General features: G+C 69.1%; 2 protein-coding genes and 2 long non-coding RNA genes across 12 annotated transcripts; 2 read left to right on the forward strand and 2 right to left on the reverse strand.

The window, feature by feature from the left end:
• The first annotated feature begins 208 nt into the window (after positions 1–208).
• Positions 209–15,899, forward strand: PLXNB3 (plexin B3). 8 transcript variants are annotated; one of them, XM_072744908.1, is made up of 36 exons: positions 209–334; positions 1,789–1,912; positions 3,453–4,493; positions 4,832–5,011; positions 5,637–5,765; positions 5,851–5,951; positions 6,412–6,541; positions 6,702–6,858; positions 6,954–7,062; positions 7,145–7,259; positions 7,359–7,484; positions 7,554–7,670; positions 7,954–8,047; positions 8,131–8,300; positions 8,507–8,658; positions 8,918–9,023; positions 9,682–9,812; positions 10,063–10,239; positions 10,346–10,541; positions 10,674–10,913; positions 10,997–11,158; positions 11,250–11,401; positions 11,562–11,662; positions 11,741–11,964; positions 12,079–12,257; positions 12,424–12,490; positions 12,727–13,054; positions 13,184–13,287; positions 13,377–13,470; positions 13,812–13,990; positions 14,102–14,262; positions 14,446–14,593; positions 14,766–14,851; positions 14,919–14,994; positions 15,112–15,186; positions 15,486–15,899. In XM_072744908.1, exons 2-36 carry the CDS (start codon positions 1,853–1,855, stop codon positions 15,588–15,590), a joined length of 5,772 nt encoding a protein of 1,923 aa, XP_072601009.1. In that variant the 5' UTR covers positions 209–334; positions 1,789–1,852; the 3' UTR covers positions 15,591–15,899. The 8 variants fall into 8 exon arrangements, 7 of the variants coding, with proteins under 7 accessions (XP_072601009.1, XP_072601011.1, XP_072601012.1 ...); XM_072744910.1 differs by having other exon boundaries at positions 14,787–14,851; XM_072744911.1 differs by having other exon boundaries at positions 12,772–13,054.
• LOC140596293 (uncharacterized) lies at positions 5,146–5,521 on the reverse strand. Its single transcript, XR_011998331.1, has 2 exons — positions 5,428–5,521; positions 5,146–5,269 (listed from the first exon to the last, which is right to left on the reverse strand). It is a non-coding gene; the product is annotated as an uncharacterized lncRNA (long non-coding RNA).
• On the reverse strand, positions 8,658–10,727 carry LOC112911466 (uncharacterized). Its single transcript, XR_003233381.2, has 3 exons — positions 10,642–10,727; positions 9,021–9,123; positions 8,658–8,741 (listed from the first exon to the last, which is right to left on the reverse strand). It is a non-coding gene; the product is annotated as an uncharacterized lncRNA (long non-coding RNA).
• Positions 15,900–17,336: 1,437 nt separating the features above from the next.
• SRPK3 (SRSF protein kinase 3) lies at positions 17,337–21,852 on the forward strand. Of its 2 annotated transcripts, XM_072744920.1 has the most exons (15): positions 17,337–17,512; positions 17,594–17,724; positions 17,833–17,941; positions 18,029–18,116; positions 18,315–18,402; positions 18,817–18,923; positions 19,004–19,169; positions 19,316–19,341; positions 19,829–19,958; positions 20,049–20,288; positions 20,398–20,498; positions 20,858–20,965; positions 21,034–21,103; positions 21,184–21,276; positions 21,415–21,852. In XM_072744920.1, the coding sequence occupies exons 1-15, from the start codon at positions 17,466–17,468 to the stop codon at positions 21,597–21,599; spliced, it is 1,689 nt and encodes a 562-aa protein (XP_072601021.1). In that variant the 5' UTR covers positions 17,337–17,465; the 3' UTR covers positions 21,600–21,852. The 2 variants fall into 2 exon arrangements, with proteins under 2 accessions (XP_072601021.1, XP_072601020.1); XM_072744919.1 differs by having other exon boundaries at positions 21,034–21,276.
• The last annotated feature ends 3 nt before the right edge of the window (positions 21,853–21,855 follow it).

The raw sequence follows: 21,855 nt of genomic DNA on the forward strand, positions 1-21,855 counted from the left end.
CGGCCCCGGTTGTCAGGAAGACATCAGCAGGAGCAGAAGTGTGCGGTGCAAGGTCAGCTTCACTCTCCCGGAGACTAGGCTCCCCGCCTTGGCGCCCTCCAGAGGCCCTCACCTGCTCGGCCAGGTGCCCACAAGGGCCGGCAGGGGGCAGCAGCGCCCCGCCCTGCCCCAGCAGGCAACTGGGCGGGCGGGGAGGGGCTGGGCACCCCGGCAGGCCCCGCCAGGATAAGTCGGGTTGGGCGCGATTGCATTGTGGGGAGGGAGGCCGGGGCTGCGCCGGGCCGCACTTCTGGCACTGCCAGCTGCTCCTCACCCCTGCCAGCGGCCCACCCAGGTAGGCAGGGGCTGGGCTGGCGGGGGCGCGGGGGCTGGGGCAGCCGCGTCGCGGGGCACCGCCACGGGGCCGTGCTGGGACCTGGGAGAAGCCAGGGGTCTGCAGAGCTGCCTCGCCCGACAGGGCAAAGGCCCTCGGGCACCAGTCCAAGCCCCGGGACGACACCCCCCGATGCCTCAGGGGCCCGGTACCCCTCCAGGCGGTGGCCCTGGAGCTGGGGGAGGACCCCTGGCTTCTAACCCCCATGGGAAAGCTCGCGGGGCGGGGGGCAAGGCATAGGGTAGGGAGGAGGCCCGCCTGGCTCCCCACCCCCACAGCCACCCAACCGGCCCAGCCAGGTGGCAGCGAGCCCCACTGCTGCCACCTCGCCCCGGAGCAAGCTGGTGGAGCCTGCCGTGGCCGCCGCCGCGCCACGGAGAAAGCGGGGACCCCAACCTGAATGCACCTGCCCCTGCGCCACAGGCCGGAGCCCCTGCGCCGCCAGTCTCGTGGGCAGACGGTGCCCGGCGCGGCTGGCAGGAGACCAGCTGCCGGTCGCCACTCCCTCCCCCACCCCCTTGGCACCCCGCGCTCAGAGGGGAGCCCAGCATCCTGGGATGCTGCTCCCCTGGGGGCTGGGGGGGAGGGAACAGCTGGCAACCAGTTGCCATGCCTGAAGCCAAGTGCTGGGCTCCTGGGGACCGGGCCCCCACCCCTCCCGTGCACCCCCTTTGCCTCGGCCCCTCCAGCAGCATCCTCCCCTGGCACTGCCCACTCCCATCACGCCGTACCTGGCACGATTTACGGGTCCCCCAGGGCGGGGCTGCATGGAGACAGGTCCCTTGCTCTCTGGCCAGTCTTATTCCCGGCCGAGGGGGCGGCGGGGGGGCGGGTAGCAGGGGGGTAGCAGGTCTCCTGGACGCGCTGCCTTCGTCAGCACCTCCCTGCCCCCAGCCCGGACAAAGGCAGGCATTGAGGGCCACGACTGGCACTTGGACCAGGCACCCAGGCTACCAAGGCTAAGGCTGGCATGGCAGGGGCTCAGCAGCCTGACCTTCCCGCGGAGGCTCGGTGGCCTACCCTGCGCCCTTGGCGAGGACCCGGGAGGGGGATAGAGAGGACCACGCTGGCTGGCACGGGGCGGGAGTGGGGCGGGGCAGGGCGGGCTGTGTGGGTCCCATTTTTCTGGCTGGAAGAAACCCTGTCCTTTGTCCCCAGGTCCCAGGGGGTGTCTCTCTGGGGGTGGGGAGTGGCAGGGAGCCCCCTGGCCAGAACAGCCCCGGGGGTGGGGGTAAGAGCACCAGATAGTGAGTCCCTGGCCTGGGCCCGTGGACAGAGAGGACATTGTTGGGGTGGAGGCAGGGCCACTATTGACAAAGCTGCCAGCTGTGGTGGAGCCCAGCCGCCAGGCCCTTGGCCCCCCTGGCCTCACTCCTCCCTCAGGGCCAAGCCTCCACTGTCTCCCTCCCGCTCAGGACAATGCCCCCCACAGCCGTCTCGTGCCCGTCACCACTGCCCTGGGCCAGCTGAACTGAGGAGATGCGCCTCCCTTGGTGCCACACTGCCCGGGAGACCCCTCCGCTGCCCCCCTGCGAGGCGGTAAGTGCCTGGGGCCCCCGTCTGCACGGATGTCCCCGGGAGGTCCAGGGCCGGGCTGGGCCCCGTAGCACAGGGGGGCCTGGACGTGGGGCCCCAGATGCTGTCCCTCCACCCCCACACCCACACGCCCCAGACGCTGCTGCCAATATCCCAGATCTAGAGGAAATGTCCCTCTCCTCAGACCAGGCCTGACCTTCCTGCCTGTGTCCTGGAGATAAGGGGCTGGGGGCCCCCCTCGGGGCCCTGCCCCCAGCTGGCACACCCACCAGGGCCCCGGCTCTGTCTCTGCTGCCAGGCTGCAGGGCGCGGACTGACGGTGGGCCTACCCCGCTGACACAGGCGCACGTGGCCGGCTGTGCAGGACCCTAGCTCACGGCGGGCCCTGGCTTCTGTCCCCTTCTCCGTGGGTCCGTGCCCAGCAGCTCCGGCCGGCACGGGCTCTCCTTCTGTGCCTGTGGCGCCTGGTCCCCTAGACAGCCGGCTGGGGCCCAGGTGGCTGAGCGGGGTGGCTGCCCACGGCCCCGGCCAGCAGGTGGGGTGTGGGTCCACAGCAGGGGCCCCGCTCCGCTCGAGCCTTCTCTGGAGGCTTGCACCCCTCGCCCCGCCCCCCGCAAGGCCCACGGGAGATACCGCTGTGGTGTGAACGAACAGCTCCACATGGGTCGTGGGGGGGGTTGCCCCCTCCTCAGCGAGGCTCGCCCCTCTTTTCTCTCATGCCTCCAGGTCAACACCCCCAGGGGCTGGGGCCCACAGGCCTCCCCCTGCACCCCTCCCCACCTCCCCCAGCCCCCGCTCTGTCTGGCTCTCACATCTCCCCCCACCCCAGCCCCCGCTCTGCCCCTGCTGCTGCGGGCGGTCTCCGCCTGCCGGTCTCTGGCTGCCTCAGTTTCTCCCTGGCTGTCTCTCCCATGCCCGGCACTGCCTGTCCCCACCGCCAAGGGTCCAGTCTTTACAGCTGGCCCTGCCTGCCCAGGCTGAGTTTTCTCTCCCCGCCTTTGATGTCCCCTGCGCTACGGATGGCCCCCCAGCACGGTGGCCTCCTGCCTGAGTGGCAGGCACAGGATCCCCGTGACATGCCTTCCGCCACCCTTCCTGGTCCCACATCCTCGTCCTTGCCCTCCCTTCCCCTCGCCCCACCCCCTGCCTCCCCTGGCCTCTCCCCATCAGCACCTCTGGCTTCTTCCCTGCCTCTCCCACCGCCCTTCTGTCCGCGGGAGTCCTTCTGTCCGTGTTCTGCGGCTGTCCGGGATCTGCCCCTCCTCCAACCACCTAGATGCAGAAAAAGTAGGAGATGAAAGCATTTCTTTCCTTGGGCACACGTGGGGGGCCCCCACCCTCTCCGCCTCTCCGGCCCTCCCTTCCTCCGCGTCTGCCCCTGTCTGCTCTGTCCTCTCCCTCCCTTGTAGCTGTCCCTCTCCTGGGGTCTTCCCTCCCTCTGGGGCTCTCTCCCCGCCCCCTTCCTCTGGGCCTCTGGCCGCCCTGGCGGCGCAGGCCGGGGGTGCTCTCCCCACCGGGCCTCACTTGCTCCGCGCCCCCCCAGGTGCCTGCGATGGCTCCCCGGCCTCCCCTCGGCCCCCACCTCCTGCTCGCGCTGCTGCTGAGCCTGCCGCCGCCCCCAACGCGGGCCCGTCACTTCTCGGCCCCCAACGCCACCTTCAACCACTTGGCACTGGCGCCGGGCCCGGGCACACTCTACGTCGGTGCCGTGAACCGCCTCTTCCAGCTCAGCCCCGAGCTGCGGCTGCAGGCGGTGGCCGTCACCGGGCCGGTCCTCGACAGCCCCGACTGCGTGCCCTTCCGCGACCCGGCCGACTGCCCGCACGCGCGGCTCACCGACAACGCCAACCAGCTGCTGCTGGTGAGCGGCCGCGCGCGGGAGCTCGTGGCCTGCGGGCAGGTGCGCCAGGGCGTGTGCGACAAGCGGCGCCTGGACGACGTGGCCCACGTGCTGTACCAGGCCGAGGACCCCGGCGACGGGCAGTTTGTGGCCGCCAACGCCCCGGGAGTCGCCACGGTGGGCCTGGTGGTGCAGGCGCCGGACCGGGACCTGCTGCTGGTGGCCCGCGGCCTGGCGGGCAAGCTGTCGGCGGGGGTGCCGCCCCTGACCGTGCGCCAGCTGGCGGGGCCGCAGCCCTTCTCGAGCGAGGGCCTGGGCCGCCTGGTGGTGGGCGACCTCTCCGACTACAACAACAGCTACGTGGGGGCCTTCGCGGCCGGCCGCTCGGCCTACTTCGTGTTCCGCCGCCGCGGGGCGCGGGCGCAGGCCGACTACCGCTCCTACGCGGCCCGCGTGTGCCTGGGCGATGCCAACCTTTACTCGTACGTGGAGGTGCCCCTCGCCTGCCGGGGCCAGGGCCTCATCCAGGCCGCCGCCGTCACGCCAAGCACCTTGCTGGGGGCATTCGCCGCGGGCCCCGGCGGGGCGGGCGCCGCCCTGTGCGCCTTCCCCCTGGCGCGGCTGGACGCCAGCATGGAGCACGCGCGGCGCCTGTGCTACACGGCGGGTGGCCGCGGCCCCGGCGGCGCCGAGGAAGCCACCGTGGAGTACGGAGTCACCTCCCGCTGCGCCGCCCTGCCCGCCGTGAGTGCCCCTCCCGCCCGGTCCCTCCGCGCGGTCTGGGGGGGCTGCCGCCGTAGTCCCGGGCTGCGGGTGGCCGGGCGCTGTCGTGTGACAGCCGCGTGTGACCGCCTGGGTAGAGGATGTCAAGGAGGCGCCGGCTCCCGGCTGCCCTGGGCCGGCTTCTTGTGTTTCTTCCTCCGACGCGTCGGCTTGTCCTGCCACGGGTGGGGGGCGCGACCACTGTGGCCCGGATCCCCCAGGGCTCCCGGCCCTGCTCTGCGGCCCTGACTAGCTCTGGGCCCGGGAAAGGCACCCCCCGCCTCTTCCAGGGGCTGATCCTGCCCTCCCTGTCCACCCAGGACTCCCCTGAGTCGTACCCCTGCGGCGACGAGCACACCCCCAGCCCCATTGCTGGCCGCCAGCCCCTGGAGGCCGAGCCCCTGCTGCAGCTCGAGCAGCCCATCAGCGCCGTGGCCGGCCTCCAGGCAGACGGGCACACGATCGCTTTCCTGGGGGACACGCAGGGTCAGCTGCATAAGGTGAGGTGACCGGGCCGCCCCAGGCCTGGACCCCAGACACCAAGCCCTCCCACTGCTCTACTAGGCCCGGCCTGCTGGCTTGCCTGGGTGTGCCCTGCCCCACCGTGGCTCCGGGAGTCCCGGTACCTTCCACCTCTTGGGCTGTTTCCTGCCGGCAGGCTGAAAGGCCATGCCGCACGCCGCTGGCTGGCCGGGTGCCACCTTTCGGGGCTCCTCCTTGCATGACTTAGGATGACTGCCAGGAGGCTCCCGATTTCTCTAGCCAAGAGCAGTCAGGGTGGGCAGGGATGCCACGGGGCAGGCTGGGCAGTGCCTGGTCCCCAGAGCCCGCCTGACCCCAGAAGTCTTGTCTCCCCCTGGCCCGCTTATCTCCCTGCAGCTGCCCGCCTGCCCTGGCACCCAAGGCCCTTCCTTACCCAGGGTGGCTGGGCGATGGTGAACGGGGGGAGGTGATGCAAGCAGAGCAGGATGCCCAGGGGCCTGGCCTGGCCTCCCTGGGGTAGCAGGAAGGAGAGCTGGCTCCGTGGGACGGGATGCTCCCCGGGAGCCCCAACCAAGGGGAGAGCACGTGTCCTGAACGGTCAGCCCGTGGCCATCTCGAGAGCAGGCCTCGTCGTCCCTCCAGGTCTTCCTCAATGGCTCCCACGGCCACGTGTACCACTCCCAGCAAGTGGGGCCTCGGGGTTCAGCTATCAGCCCAGACCTGCTGGTGGACGGCAACGGCAGCCACGTCTATGTCCTCACTGCCCAGCAGGTGAGGCCTGTCCCCAGGATGGGGGGGACAGCACACAGGCACGAGTCTCTGCACCCACTGCCCCTGTCCCTCACTGCCCATCCAGGTGGACCGGGTACCTGTGGCAGCCTGCTCCGAGTTCCCTGACTGCACCAGCTGCCTCCAGGCCCGGGACCCGCTGTGTGGCTGGTGCGTCCTCCAGGGCAGGTGAGCACAAGGCCTGCGCCTGGACTTGGGCCAACAGGCGCCGTGTGCGGGGAGGGCACACCTGGAAGTGGCCCTGGCCGTGCCGGGAGGCCAGCCTGGCCTCCTGAGGTGGAGGTGCAGGGCCACTGTGCAGTCCCTGCGTCCCGCCCCACGTGGCCCCATTTGTCCTCTTCTCGTTTCCCAGCCCCACCCCCCGTCAGGCCTCTGTCGCCTCGCCCAGGTGCTCCCAGACCCACTTGGGCTCCAGGAACCCCTTCCGGCAACCCTCCCCTCTGTAGCGGTGGCCCCCTCTTACTCAGGTCAAGACCCAAGCCTGCACACTGGCCCTTCCCTCTTGTGCTCCCCCCCACGAGCCCCAGCTCCCACTCCCCGGCGGGGCCACCCTGCCCACCCTCGTGCCTCCGATCACCTGGGGGGAGCCTGAGACCCACATGGTGACCCCACGGGCCCCTGCCCACAGGTGCACCCTCAAGGGCCAATGCGGGCGGGCAGCCCAGGCCAACCAGTGGCTGTGGAGCTACGAGGACAGCCACTGCCCACACGTCCAGAGCTTGCTGCCGGCCTACCGCCCCCGCCAGGAGCAGGGCCAGGTGAGCTGCCGGCCCCTAGGCTGCCCCCCGTCCTTCTCCTCCTCCCCCCTGCTTCTGCTCCTACCCCACTCTGCCCTAGCTCCAGCTCCTTCGACGACAGAGCCGCACCCCCCCTACCCAGAAGCCCCTGCCTGCTCTGTTTTCCTTGCATGTATCCCAGGTCACCTTGTCTGTCCCCCGGCTGCCCACCCTGGCCGCGGATGAATACTTCCATTGTGCCTTTGGGGACTATGACAGCTTGGCCCACGTGGAAGGGCCCCACGTGGCCTGTGTCACCCCACCCCAAGACCAGCTGCCGCTTAACCCTCCAGGCACAGGTGAGGGGCCCCTGGGGCAAGGGGACGGGGGGGGGGGGCTGGGGCAGGAGCCACATGACCCGCTGTGCCACCGTCATCCCCACCCCCACCCCCAGACCACATCACCTTGCCCCTGGCTTTGATGTTTGAGGATGTGGCTGTGGCTGCCACCAACTTCTCCTTCTACGACTGCAGTGCTGTCCAGGCCTTGGAGGTGGCCGCCCCGTGAGTGCTGGGCTTGGCGGCCGGGGAGGGGTGGCGACCCCCGATGGAGCCCGACCTGAGCAGCACCCCCCTTCCCCTGCAGGTGTCGCGCCTGTGTGGGCAGCATATGGCGGTGCCACTGGTGCCCCCGAAGCAGCCGCTGTGTGTACGGGGAGCACTGCCCAGAGGGCGAGGGGACCATTTACAGCGCCCAGGAGGTGGGTGGGCCTGGCCTCCCCGACCACCGCCGCACACCCGCCCCACGCCCTGCCCGAGCCTCTCAACTTCTGGAGGGCTAAAGGGTCTCCTTTCCCCAGGCGGACGTCCAGGTGCGTGGCCCGGGGGCTTGTCCCCGGGTGGAGGGCCTGGCCGGCCCCGTCCTGCTGCCCGTGGGTTGGAAGAGCCACTTGGCCCTGCGTGTGCGGAACCTTCAGCATTTCGGAGTGAGTGGGGGACTGGCAGGGGTGGGGGTGGCGTGCCGTGTCCAGCGGCCTGACAGTGTCCCCTCCCAGAGCCTGCCTGCCTCCTACCACTGCTGGCTGGAGCTGCCCGGAAAACTTCAACGGCTGCCGGCCTCTCTGGAGGAGACGTCCGGGGACGTGGGCCTCATCTCCTGCCAGGCCCAGCAGGTGTGTGGCCGCCCCACAGCCTCACCTGCCGCCCTCAGACGTGCCCCACACCTCACAGTGTTCCGAGCTGTCAGGGTCTCGCCGTCCCTCGTGAGGCAGGCTCGGAGCGGGCTCTGGGCGCGCGGCAGGAACACGGCACCCACGGCCTCCGCCCCGGGCTTGCAGTCTGGTGGGAGCTGGGGGCACGGAACAAAGGCACCCATTCTGGGAGGAGGGCCCCGGAGGAGACGGGGGTCGGGGTGTCCCGAGCCGGGCCCGGCCTGACCCCACCCTCCACCCACAGCTCCACCCGTCCGTGGCCCAGCAGGAGCTCCGGGTGCCCATCTATGTCACCCGGGGTAAGGCTCAGCGGCTGGACAATGCCCACACTCTTCATGGTGAGCTTGGGGGCGGCAGGGCCGGCCGGACAGGGCGTGTGGCAGAGGGGAGGTGCCTCAGCGCGCTGCCTGCCCTTCCCCAGTGACCCTGTACGACTGCGCTGTGGGCCACCCTGACTGCAGCCGCTGCCAGGCGGCCAATGGGAGCCTGGGCTGCGTGTGGTGCAGCCACCGCCAGCCCGCCTGTCGCTATGGCCCTCTCTGCCCCCCGGAGGCCGTGGAGTTGCTGTGTCCCTCTCCCCGCATCGACAGAGTGAGCCTCCAGCCCTCCCTCCCTGCCCAGCCTTGTCCCCCCGTCTGCCCTCCCTGCCCCCCGCCCCCCGCCTTCCTGGCCTCCCCCAGCTCAAGCCCCCAAGCCCTAGCAGGTCTGGCCCACCCCAGGTGCTGGCTGCTGGGGCACCCCCACCGCACAGTGGGAGTGGGTTCGGGGAACTCCATCACCATCCTTCCCCACTGCAGATTGAGCCCCTGACAGGGCCCCCCGAGGGCGGCTTGGCCCTCACCATCTGGGGCTCCAACCTGGGCCGGGACTTCGCTGAGGTGCAAGACGCCGTGAACGTGGCCGGCCGCCCCTGCAGCCCCGAGCCCTCTCTCTACCGCACCTCTGCCCGGTGAGCCATCCTGGCTGCTAGGAGCTGAGGGCTGCTTTCCTGGGGAAGCCCTCGGAGAGTGGCTACTGAGAGAGAGGGGCAACCTGCAGCCAAGAAACGTGGGCCCGGGTCAGAAGCGCCAACAGATGAGCCAGGGGAGGGAAAGAGGGGTGGACGGGGGAGGTTCTGAGCAGTGGCTGGTGGGTGGCCCATGGCTCCCACTGAGGCAGGGGCCTGGTCCATGCGAGCCCTGAGCCGCTCCGGGGCCTCCATTCTGCAGGATCGTGTGTGTGACATCCCCCGCCCCCAATGGCACCACTGGGCCAATCCAAGTGGCCATTAAGAATCGGCCACCAGGCATCTCAACCCAACATTTCACCTACCAGGTCAGTGTCCAGCCCGGGGGGGCAGCAGGAGGGAGGGGCCAGAGCGAAACCTAGGTGAGGACTTCAAGGTTGGCCTCGGGGTAGCGGGCAGAGTTCCCACCTGTCCAGGAGGAAAAGCATGTGATCTGATCGATCCTTCCGGCCGCTGAGTGGAGGACGGGCGAGGGGCAGCAGTAGGACAGTGGGGACCCTACTGCTGGCATCTGTCCAGGCAGAAGGAGGGCAGTGGAAGCAGCGAGTGCGGCAGGCAGGCCAGGGCGAGGGTGGGGGTGACAAGGGAAGGGAGCCACTGCAGGACTCAGAGTGGTGGGGACTTGCACGTCTGGTGTCTACAGGCCTAGCAGGGGACTGAGGGAGAGCGGAAGCCAGGAGGCCCAGGGCGGGAGCAGTGGGAGGCAGCGACAGGCTAGTACCAAGGGGTCTGCAGCCCCCCAGGTTGGCGACCGCATCTCAGGATTTAGAGCTGGGGGGGGGGGCGGGAGGCGGAGGCCCGCGGCAGAGGACAAGGCCTCCTGAGGGGCAGAGCAGAGCTGTGAGGTCAGGGGAGGGAGAGGTCAGTTGTAGCCCACGGGATAAAGGCCAAGCACCTCGGGGACTGGAGCCTGGGTGAGTGTCAGGCCAGGCTGCCATGGCTGCCCCAGCCTGCTCTGTCCCCCAGGACCCCATCCTGCTGAGCCTGAGTCCCCATTGGGGCCCCCAGGCAGGGGGTACCCAGCTCACTATCCACGGGCAGCACCTCCAGACGGGAGGCAACATCAGTGCCTTTGTGGGTGCACAGCCCTGCCCTATGTGAGTATCTCTCCTCCCGGTCCCCACCGAGTTGCTGTCAGCTGGGGGTATGCGCCATGGGCCTCATCATCCCCTCGTGTACGTGGGGGCAGTGGGCGCGGGGCTCTCTAAGGCCCCCCGCCGAGTCCAAGAGAAATGGTCGCTGTGCCCACCCCTAGTGGTGCCCTCATTGAGGGTGGCAAGTGGGTCTCTGGGTGGGGGTGGCCAGGCCCAGGCTAGAGCCCGAGATGCCAGCCCCTCCGCCCTGCAGCCAGGAGCCGGTGTGTCCTGAGGCCATAGTGTGCCACACCATGTCCCAGGCCAGCCCAGGAGAAGCTGTGGTTCGAGTGGTCTTTGGCCACGCCCAGCGCACGCTGCTCACCAGCCCCTTCCAGTACACGGCCAACCCGCAGCTGGTGGCGGCGGAGCCCAGCGTCAGCTTCCGGGGGTGAGGACCTCACGCCCTCAAGGCAGCCTCTGCTCCTGGCCGGGGAGGTGGGGCCGGGCCGGGCCACCTGCCACCCCCACCGCTGCTGACTGCCACCCTGACACAGGGGCGGGCGGCTGATCCGAGTCAGGGGCACGGGCCTGGACGTGGTGCAGCAGCCCCTGCTGTCGGTGTGGCTGGCGGCCACGGCGGAGGTGCAGGCTGCAGGTGTCGAGCCCCGGAACCCAACCCCGAGGACGAGCTGTGGGGGCCCCGCCGCAGCGCCCCAGGCTTGTATCCAGCTTCGGGAGGGCTTGCTGCAGGTGAGCACCCCACAGGCAGGCGGCAGGGCTGGTCACACCCGGGGCGGGGGTGGGGTGGGCCACTCTGCCCCTGGGGGCGAGCAAGGGAGCCCCGGCTCACCCCTCCTTGTCCCGGCCCCTGCCGCCTCGCAGTGCTCCACTGTCTGTTCCATCAACTCGTCCAGCCTCCTTCTGTGCCAGAGCCCTGCCGTGCCAGATGGGGTGCACCCCCAGCGGGTCTTCTTCACCCTAGACAACGTGCATGTGGACTTTGCCAGCGCCAACGGGGGCCAGGACTTCCAGTACCAGCCCAACCCCCGTCTGGCGCCCCTCAGCCGCGAGAAGCCCACCCGCCCCTACCGCCTCAAGCCGGGCAACGTCCTGGACGTGGAGGTGAGGGCTCCGCTGGCGAGCTCCGTGCGGGGAGCGGGGACACAGGCCGGGCACCGCGGCTCAGGCTCGGGTCTCTCTCCCAGGGCCAGGGCCTCAACCTGGGGATTAGCAAGGAGGAGGTGCGCGTGCACATCGGGGACGGCGAGTGCCTGGTGAAGACGCTCACGCTCACCCACCTGTACTGCGAGCCGCCCTCCCGGGCCCCGCAGCCCGCCAACGGCTCCAGTGCCCTGCCGCAGTTCGTGGTGAGCCGGGGCTCCAGGGGCACGGGGGGCTGGGCAGGCGGAGCCCTGGGGCCCCCCCCACTCAGGAGCCTGCCCCCCACCCTGCCCTCAGGTTCAGATGGGCAACGTGCGCCTGGCCCTGGGCCCCGTCCAGTACGAGACTGAGCCCACTCTGTCTGCCTTCCCCGTGGAGGCCCAGGTGGGCCTGGGCCTGGGCGCCGCTGTGCTGATCACCGCTGTCCTCCTCCTCACCCTCATGTACAGGTGAGAGGCCCCTCCTGGTGCCGGTGCCGGTGCCGCAGGCACCTGCACAAACTCCCCTCTGCACTTCGGGAAAGGTGCCAGAGGTGGGCTTCCAGGCCTGGTGGCCTCAGGGGCCCCACCGTCTCGGGCCAGTGACTAACACCTGGCCCCCGGGTTGCAGGCACAAGAGCAAGCAGGCCCTGCGGGACTATCAGAAGGTTCTGGTGCAACTGGAGAACCTGGAGATTGGTGTGGGTGACCAGTGCCGCAAGGAGTTCACAGGTGAGGAGAGCGCAGCGGGGAGGGCGCCGGGGGCCCACCTGAGCCCGAGCGCATACCTCGGTGGCTCCCCGCCCGCAGACCTGATGACCGAGATGACCGACCTCAGCAGCGACCTGGAGGCCAGCGGGATCCCCTTCCTGGACTACCACACCTACGCTGAGCGGGTCTTCTTCCCGGGGCACGGCGGCTGCCCCCTGCAGCCTGCGCTCGAGGGGCCCGGGGAGGAGGGCCGCCGCGCCCCCGTGCGCCAGGGCCTCACGCAGCTCTCCAACCTGCTCAACAGCAAGCTCTTCCTCCTCACAGTGAGGGCTGCGTGGCTGGGCGGGGCGCCCGCGGGGCCTGGAAGGGGGGCAGCGGGCACGGGGGCGGGGGGGCCAGTGGGGGCCTCCCCTGAGTGCCGGCGCCCCTCCCGCCAGCTCATCCACACCCTGGAGGAGCAGCCCAGCTTCTCCCAGCGGGACCGCTGCCACGTGGCTTCTCTGCTGTCCCTGGCGCTGCACGGCAAGCTCGAGTACCTGACGGACATCCTGAGGACGCTGCTGAGTGACCTGGCTGCCCACTACGTGCACAAGAACCCCAAGCTCATGCTGCGCAGGTTGGCTTTGGCCCCACCGTGGGCCTGGCAGCCAGGGTGGAGGCTCCCCGCTGGGCTGCACCCCCACCCCCCACCCCGTCCTGCCTTCCCTCCTTTGCCCACGTCAGCCCAGGGACAGGGTGGCCCAGTGACACCCTCTCTCTGACCTGGGGCCTGCTCCCCACAGGACAGAGACCATGGTGGAGAAGCTGCTTACCAACTGGCTGTCCATCTGTCTCTATGCCTTCCTGAAGGTGAGGGGCGCCCGGGATGGCACCGTCGCCTTCCCCTCATCTGAAGGCTGCTGCTGTGGCCTCCCTGACCTGTGCCCACAGTTTCCCCGGGGGCCTCGGGGTATGAGGGGTGGGGAAGTGAAGGGCCAGGCGTGAGGCAGAGGCCGGCTGTCATCGTCCCCCCTCCACAGTGGACAGCCCCTCCCTGCCCCTACCTTGTCCCGGGGGCCGACTCTGGCCCGTCCTGATGGTTGCAGGAGGTGGCCGGTGAACCGCTGTACATGCTCCTCCGGGCCATACAGTACCAGGTGGACAAGGGCCCCGTGGACGCTGTGACCGGCAAGGCAAAACGGACCCTGAACGACAGCCGGCTGCTTCGGGAGGACGTGGAGTTCCGGCCCCTGACGCTGATGGTGTTGGCGGGCCCCAGGGCTGGCGGGGCCGCAGGGGGCGGCGCGGTGCAGCGCGTGCCCGCCCGGGTGCTCGACACAGACACCATCACCCAGGTCAAAGAGAAGGTGTTGGAGCAAGTCTACAAGGGCACCCCCTTCTCCCAGAGGCCCTCAGCGCACGCCCTAGATCTCGGTGAGAGCCCACCACCCTCCGTCCCTGCGTGGGGCCGTCCCCACCTGTACACGCTCAGCCCCGCCTGGCTCCAAATGGCAGACTGGGAGAGCAGGCTGCGGGCTAACTGGCCTCCCTGGGTGCCCCCAGAGTGGCGCTCGGGCCTTGCTGGTCACCTAACCCTGTCAGATGAGGACCTGACCTCAGTGACCCACAACCACTGGAAGAGACTCAACACTCTCCAACACTACAAGGTGCCAAGCTGGCAGGGGCTGGGGGGGGCAGGCCCCCGCCTCCAGGCCAGCCCAGGAAGGAGCCCAGCCTCTGCTCACCTGCCCCCCAGGTCCCGGACGGAGCCACCGTGGGGCTCATCCCCCAGCTGCACAACGGAGGGGCCGTCTCCCAGAGCCTGGCCCAGAACTGCACCCTGGGGGAGAGTGAGTCCTGTGCCCCCACGTGCCCCCAGAGCTTGGAGCGGGCAGGCGGGACAACCGGTCCTGCCTTCTGCCTCGCCTGGGTGTCCCCCACACCTTGCCGGGGAGGTGGGCCGCCAAAGCTGTACGCAGGGCCACGGACCTGGGGCGGACCAGGGCAGCAGCTCGTCCTGGCCGGGCAGCTCTGGGACCGGGGGCTGTTGGGCTGAGCTCTCCTCCCGCTGCCCTGGTTCTGCTGCCACCCCCAGCCCCACCGGGCCAGGTGAGCAGGCTGGGCAACTGCCGCCAGCGCTGGGGCAGGGGGTACGGGGCGCGGGACTGAGGCCAGACTTCCGGGCCCTCAGACGTTCCCATGCTGGAGGATGGTGAGGAGGGTGGGGTCCACCTCTGGCACCTGGTGAAAGGCACCGAAGAGCCAGAAGGAGCTAAGGCCCGGCGCAGCAGCCTGAGGGAGCGGGAGCGGGAGCGGGCGCGGGCCAAGGCCATCCCGGAAATCTACCTCACCCGCCTGCTCTCCATGAAGGTGGGTGGGCTCCGGGGCTGGGAAGGCGCCCCCAGGGGGGCCCCTGACCGGGCTGGGGGTCAGGCCTGGCGCCAACGCACACCGCCCACACGGCCCGCCCACGCCTTCCAGGGCACCCTGCAGAAGTTCGTGGATGACACCTTCCAGGCCATCCTCAGCGTGAACAGGCCCGTGCCCATCGCCATCAAGTACCTGTTCGACTTCCTGGACGAGCTGGCCGAGAAGCACGGCATCGAGGACCCAGAGACGCTGCACATCTGGAAGACCAACAGGTAGGTCGCCGGCTGTCCCCCACCCCGTGCGGAGGGCGGGGGCCACAGGGAGCCGAGCTGGGCAGCCCCCGGCCTGGATCTCTGGCCACCCTGAACGCGGGCTGGCAGACAGCTCCCCGTGGAAGTCAGGTGGGGGGCCTGGGCTGACGGCGCGTCTGCGGGCCTGTGCCCCCCCGCCCCCAGCCTGCTGTTGCGGTTCTGGGTGAACACCCTGAAGAACCCGCAGCTCATCTTTGACGTGCGGGTGTCAGACAACGTGGATGCCATCCTCGCCGTCATCGCCCAAACCTTCATCGACTCCTGCACGGTCTCCGAGCATAAAGTGGGCAGGGTAAGGGCAGGGCCGCCCCGGCTTACGGGGTGAGCGCCGCGGGGGCTCAGTACAGAGCCCTGAGTGGCGCTGGGGCACGGGTGGCACAGAACGGGGGCCAGGAGGCTGGGCGAGGGGGCGCTGGTGGTACATCCGGTGACAGGGCCGGAGCTCCCCCCACCTCCCCGCTCAGGCCCACTCCTACCCGGAGCAGGACTCCCCAGTGAACAAACTGCTGTATGCCCGGGAGATCCCTCGCTACAAGCAGATGGTGGAGAGGTAGGTGTCGGGGCACCAGGCCCGGGGGGCAGGGGCTGCCCGCCCCTAACAGCGTCTCCTCTGCCAGATACTACTCCGACATCCGCCAGAGCTCTCCGGCGAGCTACCAGGAGATGAACTCGGCTCTGGCCGAGCTCTCTGGGGTGAGGCATGGCCCAGGGGGCACACGGCTGCACATCTGTGTGGGTGCAGAGGTGAGGGGCGGGGCTTGGGCTTTAAGGTCCAGGCTGGGGCCTCACCTCTGCACGGTCGGTCCCCAGAACTACACGTCTGCTCCCCACTGTCTGGAAGCTCTGCAAGAACTCTACAACCACATCCACAGGTATTATGACCAGGTGAGGCCTGCGGTACTCCAGGGGGGAGGGACACACCCCCAGAGCCCAGAGGGAGGCCCCAGGAACCATGGGAGTGAGGTGTGGGATGGAAGGAGGTATCCAGGCCCAACAGGCGGAGGGGAGGGAGGGCCCAGGTTGGGGAAGAGGTGTGACTTCAGTCCAGACTCCTCAGGGAGGCATGGGGCAGCCCCTGCCGGATCCGGAAGCTTCTGCTGAGACGGACACAGGGCTGGGGTGTCCCTGAGCTGATGGACCGAGGGCAGAGGCGTCAGGCAGGGCACCCTCCTCTTCCCTGGCAGATCATCAGCGCCCTGGAGGAGGACCCTGTGGGCCAGAAGATGCAGCTGGCCTGCCGTCTGCAGCAGGTAGCGGCGCTGGTGGAGAACAAGGTGACGGACCTGTAAGCTTGGGCCATAGCAGACGCCCAGCGGCCTGCAGAGGAGCAAGCAGGCCCTCCTACCGCGGTGCCTTCTGACCCCTGGATGGAGCCAGCAACTGAGGAGGGGCCGGCTGGGAGCGGCAGGGGGTTGTGCCCACCAGGAGGCAACCTGCCACCTCTCCCGCCACGGCCACCGGCCCTTCGCTCCCCTCCCTGGGCTTCTTTCTAATTTATAGGAATCCTTACCTCTTCTCCCACCTCCCCCACTGTATTTATTTGCTTGCTGGAGAATCACATCTGGAAATAAAGTAGAGATACATCTTTTTAGCAAAAACCCGATCCCCAGGCCCCACCTGGCCCTATGAGTCTACTCGGCGCTTGGCCTCGGCTTGGCCGTTCCCCCAGCCCCGTGGCTGTGACTCCCTGCCTAAGGAAGAGGGGGTCACCAGGCACCCCCAGGCCTTGCTCTCCTCTCTGCCCTCGTCTCCCCTGGCCCACCAGCCCCCTTGTCTGCCTGCCATGCCCTGCCAGTTCTTTCCTGGCCCAGGGACAATACGACCTAGTGTCTCCCATCCTAGGCTAACCAGCGTCACTGCCGAGCCCCCTCGGCGCCTCTCTGACTCCCCGACAGTCCTAGCTGGCCTCCCAGCTCCACACTTGGCGCCTCCACTCCCTCCCAGGAGCAGCCAGAGTGATCCTTCTAAAGAGCACAAGTGCCCCTCGGCCTCCTCGGGAGCCTCCGGCTAGTGCCCGGGGCCTCCCAGCCTTCCTCCCTCCCCCACCCCCCCTGCCGACCACTCTGGCCCAGGAGGTGTCCTCCTGTCTGTCGGGCTGTAGGCCTCACCCCAGCCAGGCCCTGCAACTCCCTGGACGCTTACCCACTTACCCTTCCTGGGGAGCCAATGCTCCCCCATCCCTTGGATGGAGCCCCAAGTCACAGGCTCCAAAGGGCTCTGCTGGACCCGACCCTGGTATCCCTCTGGCATGTCCTGTGAGAGTTGTGGGCTTGTCTGGTCCCTAGAGGAGGACCCCCGAGGACAAGGCCAAGGTGGATGGTGGGCCCAGCGAGGAAGGCGGGGATGGCTGCAGGGCCCCCGAGGAGCTGGAAGGGAGAGCACACGGGGTCGGTGCTGGAGTCCTGAGCGGGTAGGCTTCCAGGCTCTGACCTGGTCCCAGCACCTCCGGTGGAAGGAAACAGTTGCCCTCAGCTCAGGCCTTGACTCATTCATCCAGAATCCCCAGTGACACCACCACGTTCAGGGCCGGGGGGGCAGGGGGGGGGGCTCCTGCCGGCCTAAAGGGTCAAGAGGCCACATAAGGTGGAAGAGCACTGAGTGTGCGCAGGGAATGGGGTCTGCGTGGGAACAGGGAGGGTCACCTCTGGGAAGGCGACCACAGGGGCCAAGCAGGAAACCGGAGAATGTTCCAAGTGTCACTGCTGTCCTAGGGCATGTGAGCTCTGTGGGGGGGGCGGGGGGGCGGCCTGAGGACCAGGTTGCCCACTGCCCCCCTCAGCTGGCTCCAGCTCTGCCGCGTGGGGACTCGGCCTGGGAAGCAGGTCGCCGACACACCCCCACTCAGTGGGCCCCCTCTGACCCCCCCGCCACAAGGCCTTAGCCTGGGCACTGCGTTAGGGCATCCTGCCGGGGCGGGGGTGTCCCCCGTGCCCCAGGGTCCCGGTCGGCGCGAGCGTGGAGGCCGAGCGCCAGTGGGGGTGGGGCGGGGGGCCCCGGTGGCCGCGCCTCCTCCCCGCCGCATACCTTGCCCACAGCCGAGCAGCTGGGAGGCTATTTATAAAGGCGGGTGAGCTCAGCGGCGAGGCCGAGCCTATAAATGCCGGGCGGCGGCCGGCCCCAGGGAGCAGCCGCCGGGGGCGCGGGAGCTGCAGGCCGCGGCCGGGATGAGCGCCAGCGCGGGCGGCGGCGGGGACAGCGGCAGCAGCAGCAGGTAGGGCTCGGCCCGGGCTCTCGGGGGGCCCCGCACCCCGGCACCGCGCGCTCACCGCCCGCCCGCCCGCCGCACCCGCAGCTCGCAGGCGTCCTGCGGCCCCGAGTCGTCGGGCTCCGAACTCGCCCCGGCCACGCCGGCGCCCCGGATGCTGCAGGGGCTGCTGGGCTCCGACGACGAGGAGCAGGAGGACCCCAAGGACTACTGCAAGGGTGAGGCCCGGCGGGCGGCCGGGCGGCGGGAGGGGTGGGCCGGGGCGGCAGCCCGCCCGCAGGGCCCCGCCGGGCCCGCCGCCCACCGCCGCCGGCTCCCCTCCGCAGGCGGCTACTACCCGGTGAGGATCGGCGACCTGTTCAATGGGCGGTACCACGTGGTGCGCAAGCTGGGCTGGGGCCACTTCTCCACCGTCTGGCTCTGCTGGGACATCCAGTAAGCACCCCGCCCCCCGCCCCCGGGCCCGCCGCGAGGCCCCGGGCTCCGGCCCGCCGGCAGCCGACGCAGGCCTTGGGGTTGCAGGCGCAAGCGCTTCGTGGCCCTGAAAGTGGTGAAGAGCGCGGGGCACTACACGGAGACGGCGGTGGATGAGATCAAGCTCCTGAAATGTGTGAGGCGCCTCCCTCCCCGCTCCCCGCGCCCGCTCCCCGCTCTGGCGGGGCGGAGTTCCCGGAGTTCCCGGAGGGGCAGGCTCCAGCTGGCAGGGGCAGGCCCGGAGGCCGAGGCGAGGGCCGAGGTGCCCCGGGGGTGCCCCAGGCAGCAGCTGGCGCGGGGCACGCCGGAGCCAGTAGTGTCCCCTTCGCTCCAGGTTCGAGACAGTGACCCCAGTGACCCCAAGAGAGAGACCATCGTCCAGCTCATCGATGACTTCAGGATCTCAGGGGTTAACGGGGTCCGTATCCTTCCCAGTGTGGCAACAGCAGGGCCAGCTCCTGCCATCCCAGCCACTAGGTCCTCAAGTTTCCTGATCTGTGCGACGGGGCTTCTCCCTTCCAGGGACACTAGTCTACAGAATAGCCCCAGCGCTTTGGGGGTTTGTGTTTATATGTGGGGGCGGGGAGCAGATGGCCAGGTTGACACTGGTCGTTCATGGGCATTGCTGAGTTACCCCAAATGGCAGCAGCTGCCTCTGTGGCCGCACCCGGGCTCTGGGACGAGCACAGAAGGTACCATTCCAACTGGCACACCTGAGAGTGACAGGGACACTCTAATGACACCAGGAGGGTGGTGACTGTGCACGGGCAGAGCCTCGGTGGGTGGGGCCTGCGCCCCAGCTGTGCCTGCTGGCCGCCCTTCACTCCCAGCCCCAGATGTGTGCATGGTGCTGGAAGTCCTGGGCCACCAGCTCCTCAGGTGGATCATCAAGTCCAACTACCAGGGCCTGCCCGTGCCCTGCGTCAAGAGCATCGTGCGGCAGGTGAGCGTCCTGTGCTCCGCGGGACAAGTGTGACAGGCAGACGGACGGGGCTGCTCAAGAGCTTACCTGGCCCTCCTCAGGTGCTGCACGGCCTAGACTACCTCCACACCAAGTGCAAGATCATCCACACGGACATCAAACCCGAGAACATCCTGCTGTGTGTGGGTGACGCCTACATCAGGCGCCTGGCCACTGAGGCCACCGAGTGGCAGCAGTCAGGGGCACCGCCCCCGTCCCGCTCCACAGGTAGCAGAAGCTGGTGGGCGGGGGGGGGGGGGGGGGGGGGGGGGGGGGGGGGGGTGGGGGGGTGGGGGGGGGGGTGGGGGTGGGGGGCCTCAGCCCCTGCCTGAGTCTGTTCCTCTCTCTCCCCCAATGCTCCCCTGCCCCCCCAGTCAGCACTGCCCCCCAGGAGGTCTTGGTAAGTTGGGGTGCCCCTCTCCCTGGGCTTACTCTCCCTGCCTCCTCAGAGCTCCCTCCTTGGGTCTCTGGTCCCACCCCCCCCACCTCTCCCCCCAGGATGAGGGTGACACACACCGTGGGTCACAAACCCTAAACTGTCCTCGGGGGCTGCTGGGCTTGCCACTGCCTCAATGGAAGAACGCTGCATCTAGGGCCAGGTGGGGCCCAGAGCATCCTCAGGGGAGCCCCCCCACCCCAGAGGCAGACCCATCAGCTCCTTTGCAAACTGCAGCTTTGGGGAGACCAGAGGGGGATGGAGACAGGAAGCAGGTGAAGGGCTGGTGCCAGGGGTCGGGGGCTGGAGTCTGGTGATGTTTGGTCACCCAAAGTAGCCCTGGGGTCCAGAGGCCTTGGCCCCTGCGAGGCATGCAGGCCACCGGCAGAGGCTTGGGTTGGTCAGGGGGTGGGTGAAGGGAACCCAGGGGTGACCCTGGCTCTACTGGCAGACCGGTAAGCTGTCAAAGAACAAGAGAAAGAAGATGCGTCGCAAACGGAAGCAGCAGAAGCGGCTGCTGGAGGAGCGGCTGCGGGACTTGCAGAGGCTGGAGGCCATGGAGGCGGCGGCACAGGCTGAGGGTGAGGGCCCCGAGGGTGAGGGCCCAAGGGCGTGCCCAAGCACAGCCACCAGGGCCTCTGCTCACACGCCGCCTCTGCCCATCTCCCCAGACGCCGGCTCGAGGCTAGAGGGGGGCAGCGGCTCCACCTCCTCTTCCGGCTGCCACCCTGGGGGGACCAGGGCTGGCCTCTCCCCTGCCTCCTCTTCCCCCGCTGGAGGGGGTGAGCGCAGCCTCAGCCCGGGCTCCCAGACCTCAGGCTTCTCCGGCTCCCTTTTCTCTCCTGCCTCGTGCTCCATCCTCTCAGGCTCCTCCAACCAACGGGAGACCGGGGGCCTCCTGTCACCCAGCAGTAAGTTGGGCAGGGCCTGTGGGTAGACTTGGTGGGTGGCCGGCGGGCAGGGCTGCCTGCCCCCACCCCAGGCCAGCTCAGTCTCTCCCCACATCTCTTCCTTCTCCAGCACCGTTTGGTGCCTCGAACCTCCTGGTGAACCCCCTAGAGCCCCAAAACGCAGACAAGATCAAGATCAAGATTGCAGACCTGGGCAACGCCTGCTGGGTGGTATGAGCTGGCCTGGAGAGCAGAGCTGGGCACCCTGCTGAGGGCAGGGGCGCAGGCCCGCTCCCAAGGAGCCTGTTGGGGCCCACAGTGCCACTCGACCAGACCCCAGGGTCTGCCTTATGACTCAGACCCAGGACTGGGCCCAGACCAGCATCTGTCCCATCCAGTCAGCGGAACTGGACCCACTGCAAGGGGCGGGGAGGCCAGTCCCTCTCGGGACCTCTGGGGACCCTGAGGCTGAGCGAACCCCACTGGGCTCCTTGGGTTCATGGGCCCAGAGGCGGTGGGAGATGGTGGGGACCAGTGGGGGCAGGCCGGCTGTGGCCCCGGCTGCTCCCCAGGGCTCCCCTTGCCTCCAGCACAAGCACTTCACCGAGGACATCCAGACTCGCCAGTACCGGGCTGTGGAAGTGCTGATCGGAGCGGAATACGGGCCCCCCGCCGACATCTGGAGCACGGCGTGCATGGTATGCCTCAGCTGCTGCTGCCCAGGGCCGGCCCACCGGCTGGCAGCCTCACCTTCTCCCCCTTCCAGGCCTTCGAGCTGGCCACCGGCGACTACCTATTCGAGCCTCACTCTGGAGAAGACTACAGTCGTGACGAGGGTAGGGGGAGGCCGGCCCTGGGCTCAGCCTCGGGGCCTCCCAGCCGCCCGGCTGCCCCCCAGCCTCCTCTCTGTCTACAGACCACATCGCCCACATTGTGGAGCTTCTGGGAGACATCCCCCCAGCCTTTGCCCTCTCAGGCCGCTACTCCCGGGAGTTCTTCAACCGGAGAGGTAGGACCGAGCAGGCTCCGTTCTCCTGGATGTCCAGGGTAGGGCAGGGCCCACAGGTTCCCAAGCAGGGGGAGTGCCGGGTCCCGGGGACCCTCCCGGCAGAGCCTCACCCAAGGCCACTGCCCCTCCACTCCCTAGGAGAGCTGCGGCACATCCACAACCTCAAGCACTGGGGCCTGTACGAGGTGCTCATGGAGAAGTACGAGTGGCCCCTGGAGCAGGCCACGCAGTTCAGCGCCTTCCTGCTGCCCATGATGGAATACATCCCCGAAAAGCGGGCCAGCGCCGCCGACTGCCTCCAGCACCCCTGGCTCAACCCCTAGGCCTCGACGGGCACTTTGTGCAGCTTGAGGCGGGCCTTGCTCACCCTCATGCCCCTCCCAGTGCCTTCAGGGAAGGCGGGATGCCTCCTGCCACCCTCCTGGGTGCCAGCTTTCTCATAGCCCGTGGCAGGGCAGGGAGATGCTGGAGCCTGGCCCACCGTTTAGAATTCGTTCTGCCCCCAACCCTCACAAAGGGCCCTGAGTGGGAAGTGTGTGTATTTCTTTTCTTAATAAAGTGTGAGCTGAAACGTCAGCA

Source organism: Vulpes vulpes, chromosome X (genome assembly GCF_048418805.1).
Source record: "Vulpes vulpes isolate BD-2025 chromosome X, VulVul3, whole genome shotgun sequence".
Taxonomy (NCBI): domain Eukaryota; kingdom Metazoa; phylum Chordata; class Mammalia; order Carnivora; family Canidae; genus Vulpes; species Vulpes vulpes.

What these genes read in the sequence shown, in the direction of transcription:
- SRPK3 (XM_072744919.1), top strand. Translation starts at nt 17,466, where the DNA reads ATGAGCGCCAGCGCGGGCGGCGGCGGGGACAGCGGCAGCAGCAGCAG. An exon ending in GACAGCGGCAGCAGCAGCAG is followed by an intron (nt 17,513 to 17,593) that starts GTAGGGCTCGGC and finishes CCGCACCCGCAG; the next exon opens with CTCGCAGGCGTCCTGCGGCC. An exon ending in TCAAGAGCATCGTGCGGCAG is followed by an intron (nt 18,924 to 19,003) that starts GTGAGCGTCCTG and finishes GGCCCTCCTCAG; the next exon opens with GTGCTGCACGGCCTAGACTA.
- PLXNB3 (XM_072744908.1), top strand. Translation starts at nt 1,853, where the DNA reads ATGCGCCTCCCTTGGTGCCACACTGCCCGGGAGACCCCTCCGCTGCCC. An exon ending in CAATGCCCACACTCTTCATG is followed by an intron (nt 8,048 to 8,130) that starts GTGAGCTTGGGG and finishes GCCCTTCCCCAG; the next exon opens with TGACCCTGTACGACTGCGCT. An exon ending in CCCAACATTTCACCTACCAG is followed by an intron (nt 9,024 to 9,681) that starts GTCAGTGTCCAG and finishes TCTGTCCCCCAG; the next exon opens with GACCCCATCCTGCTGAGCCT.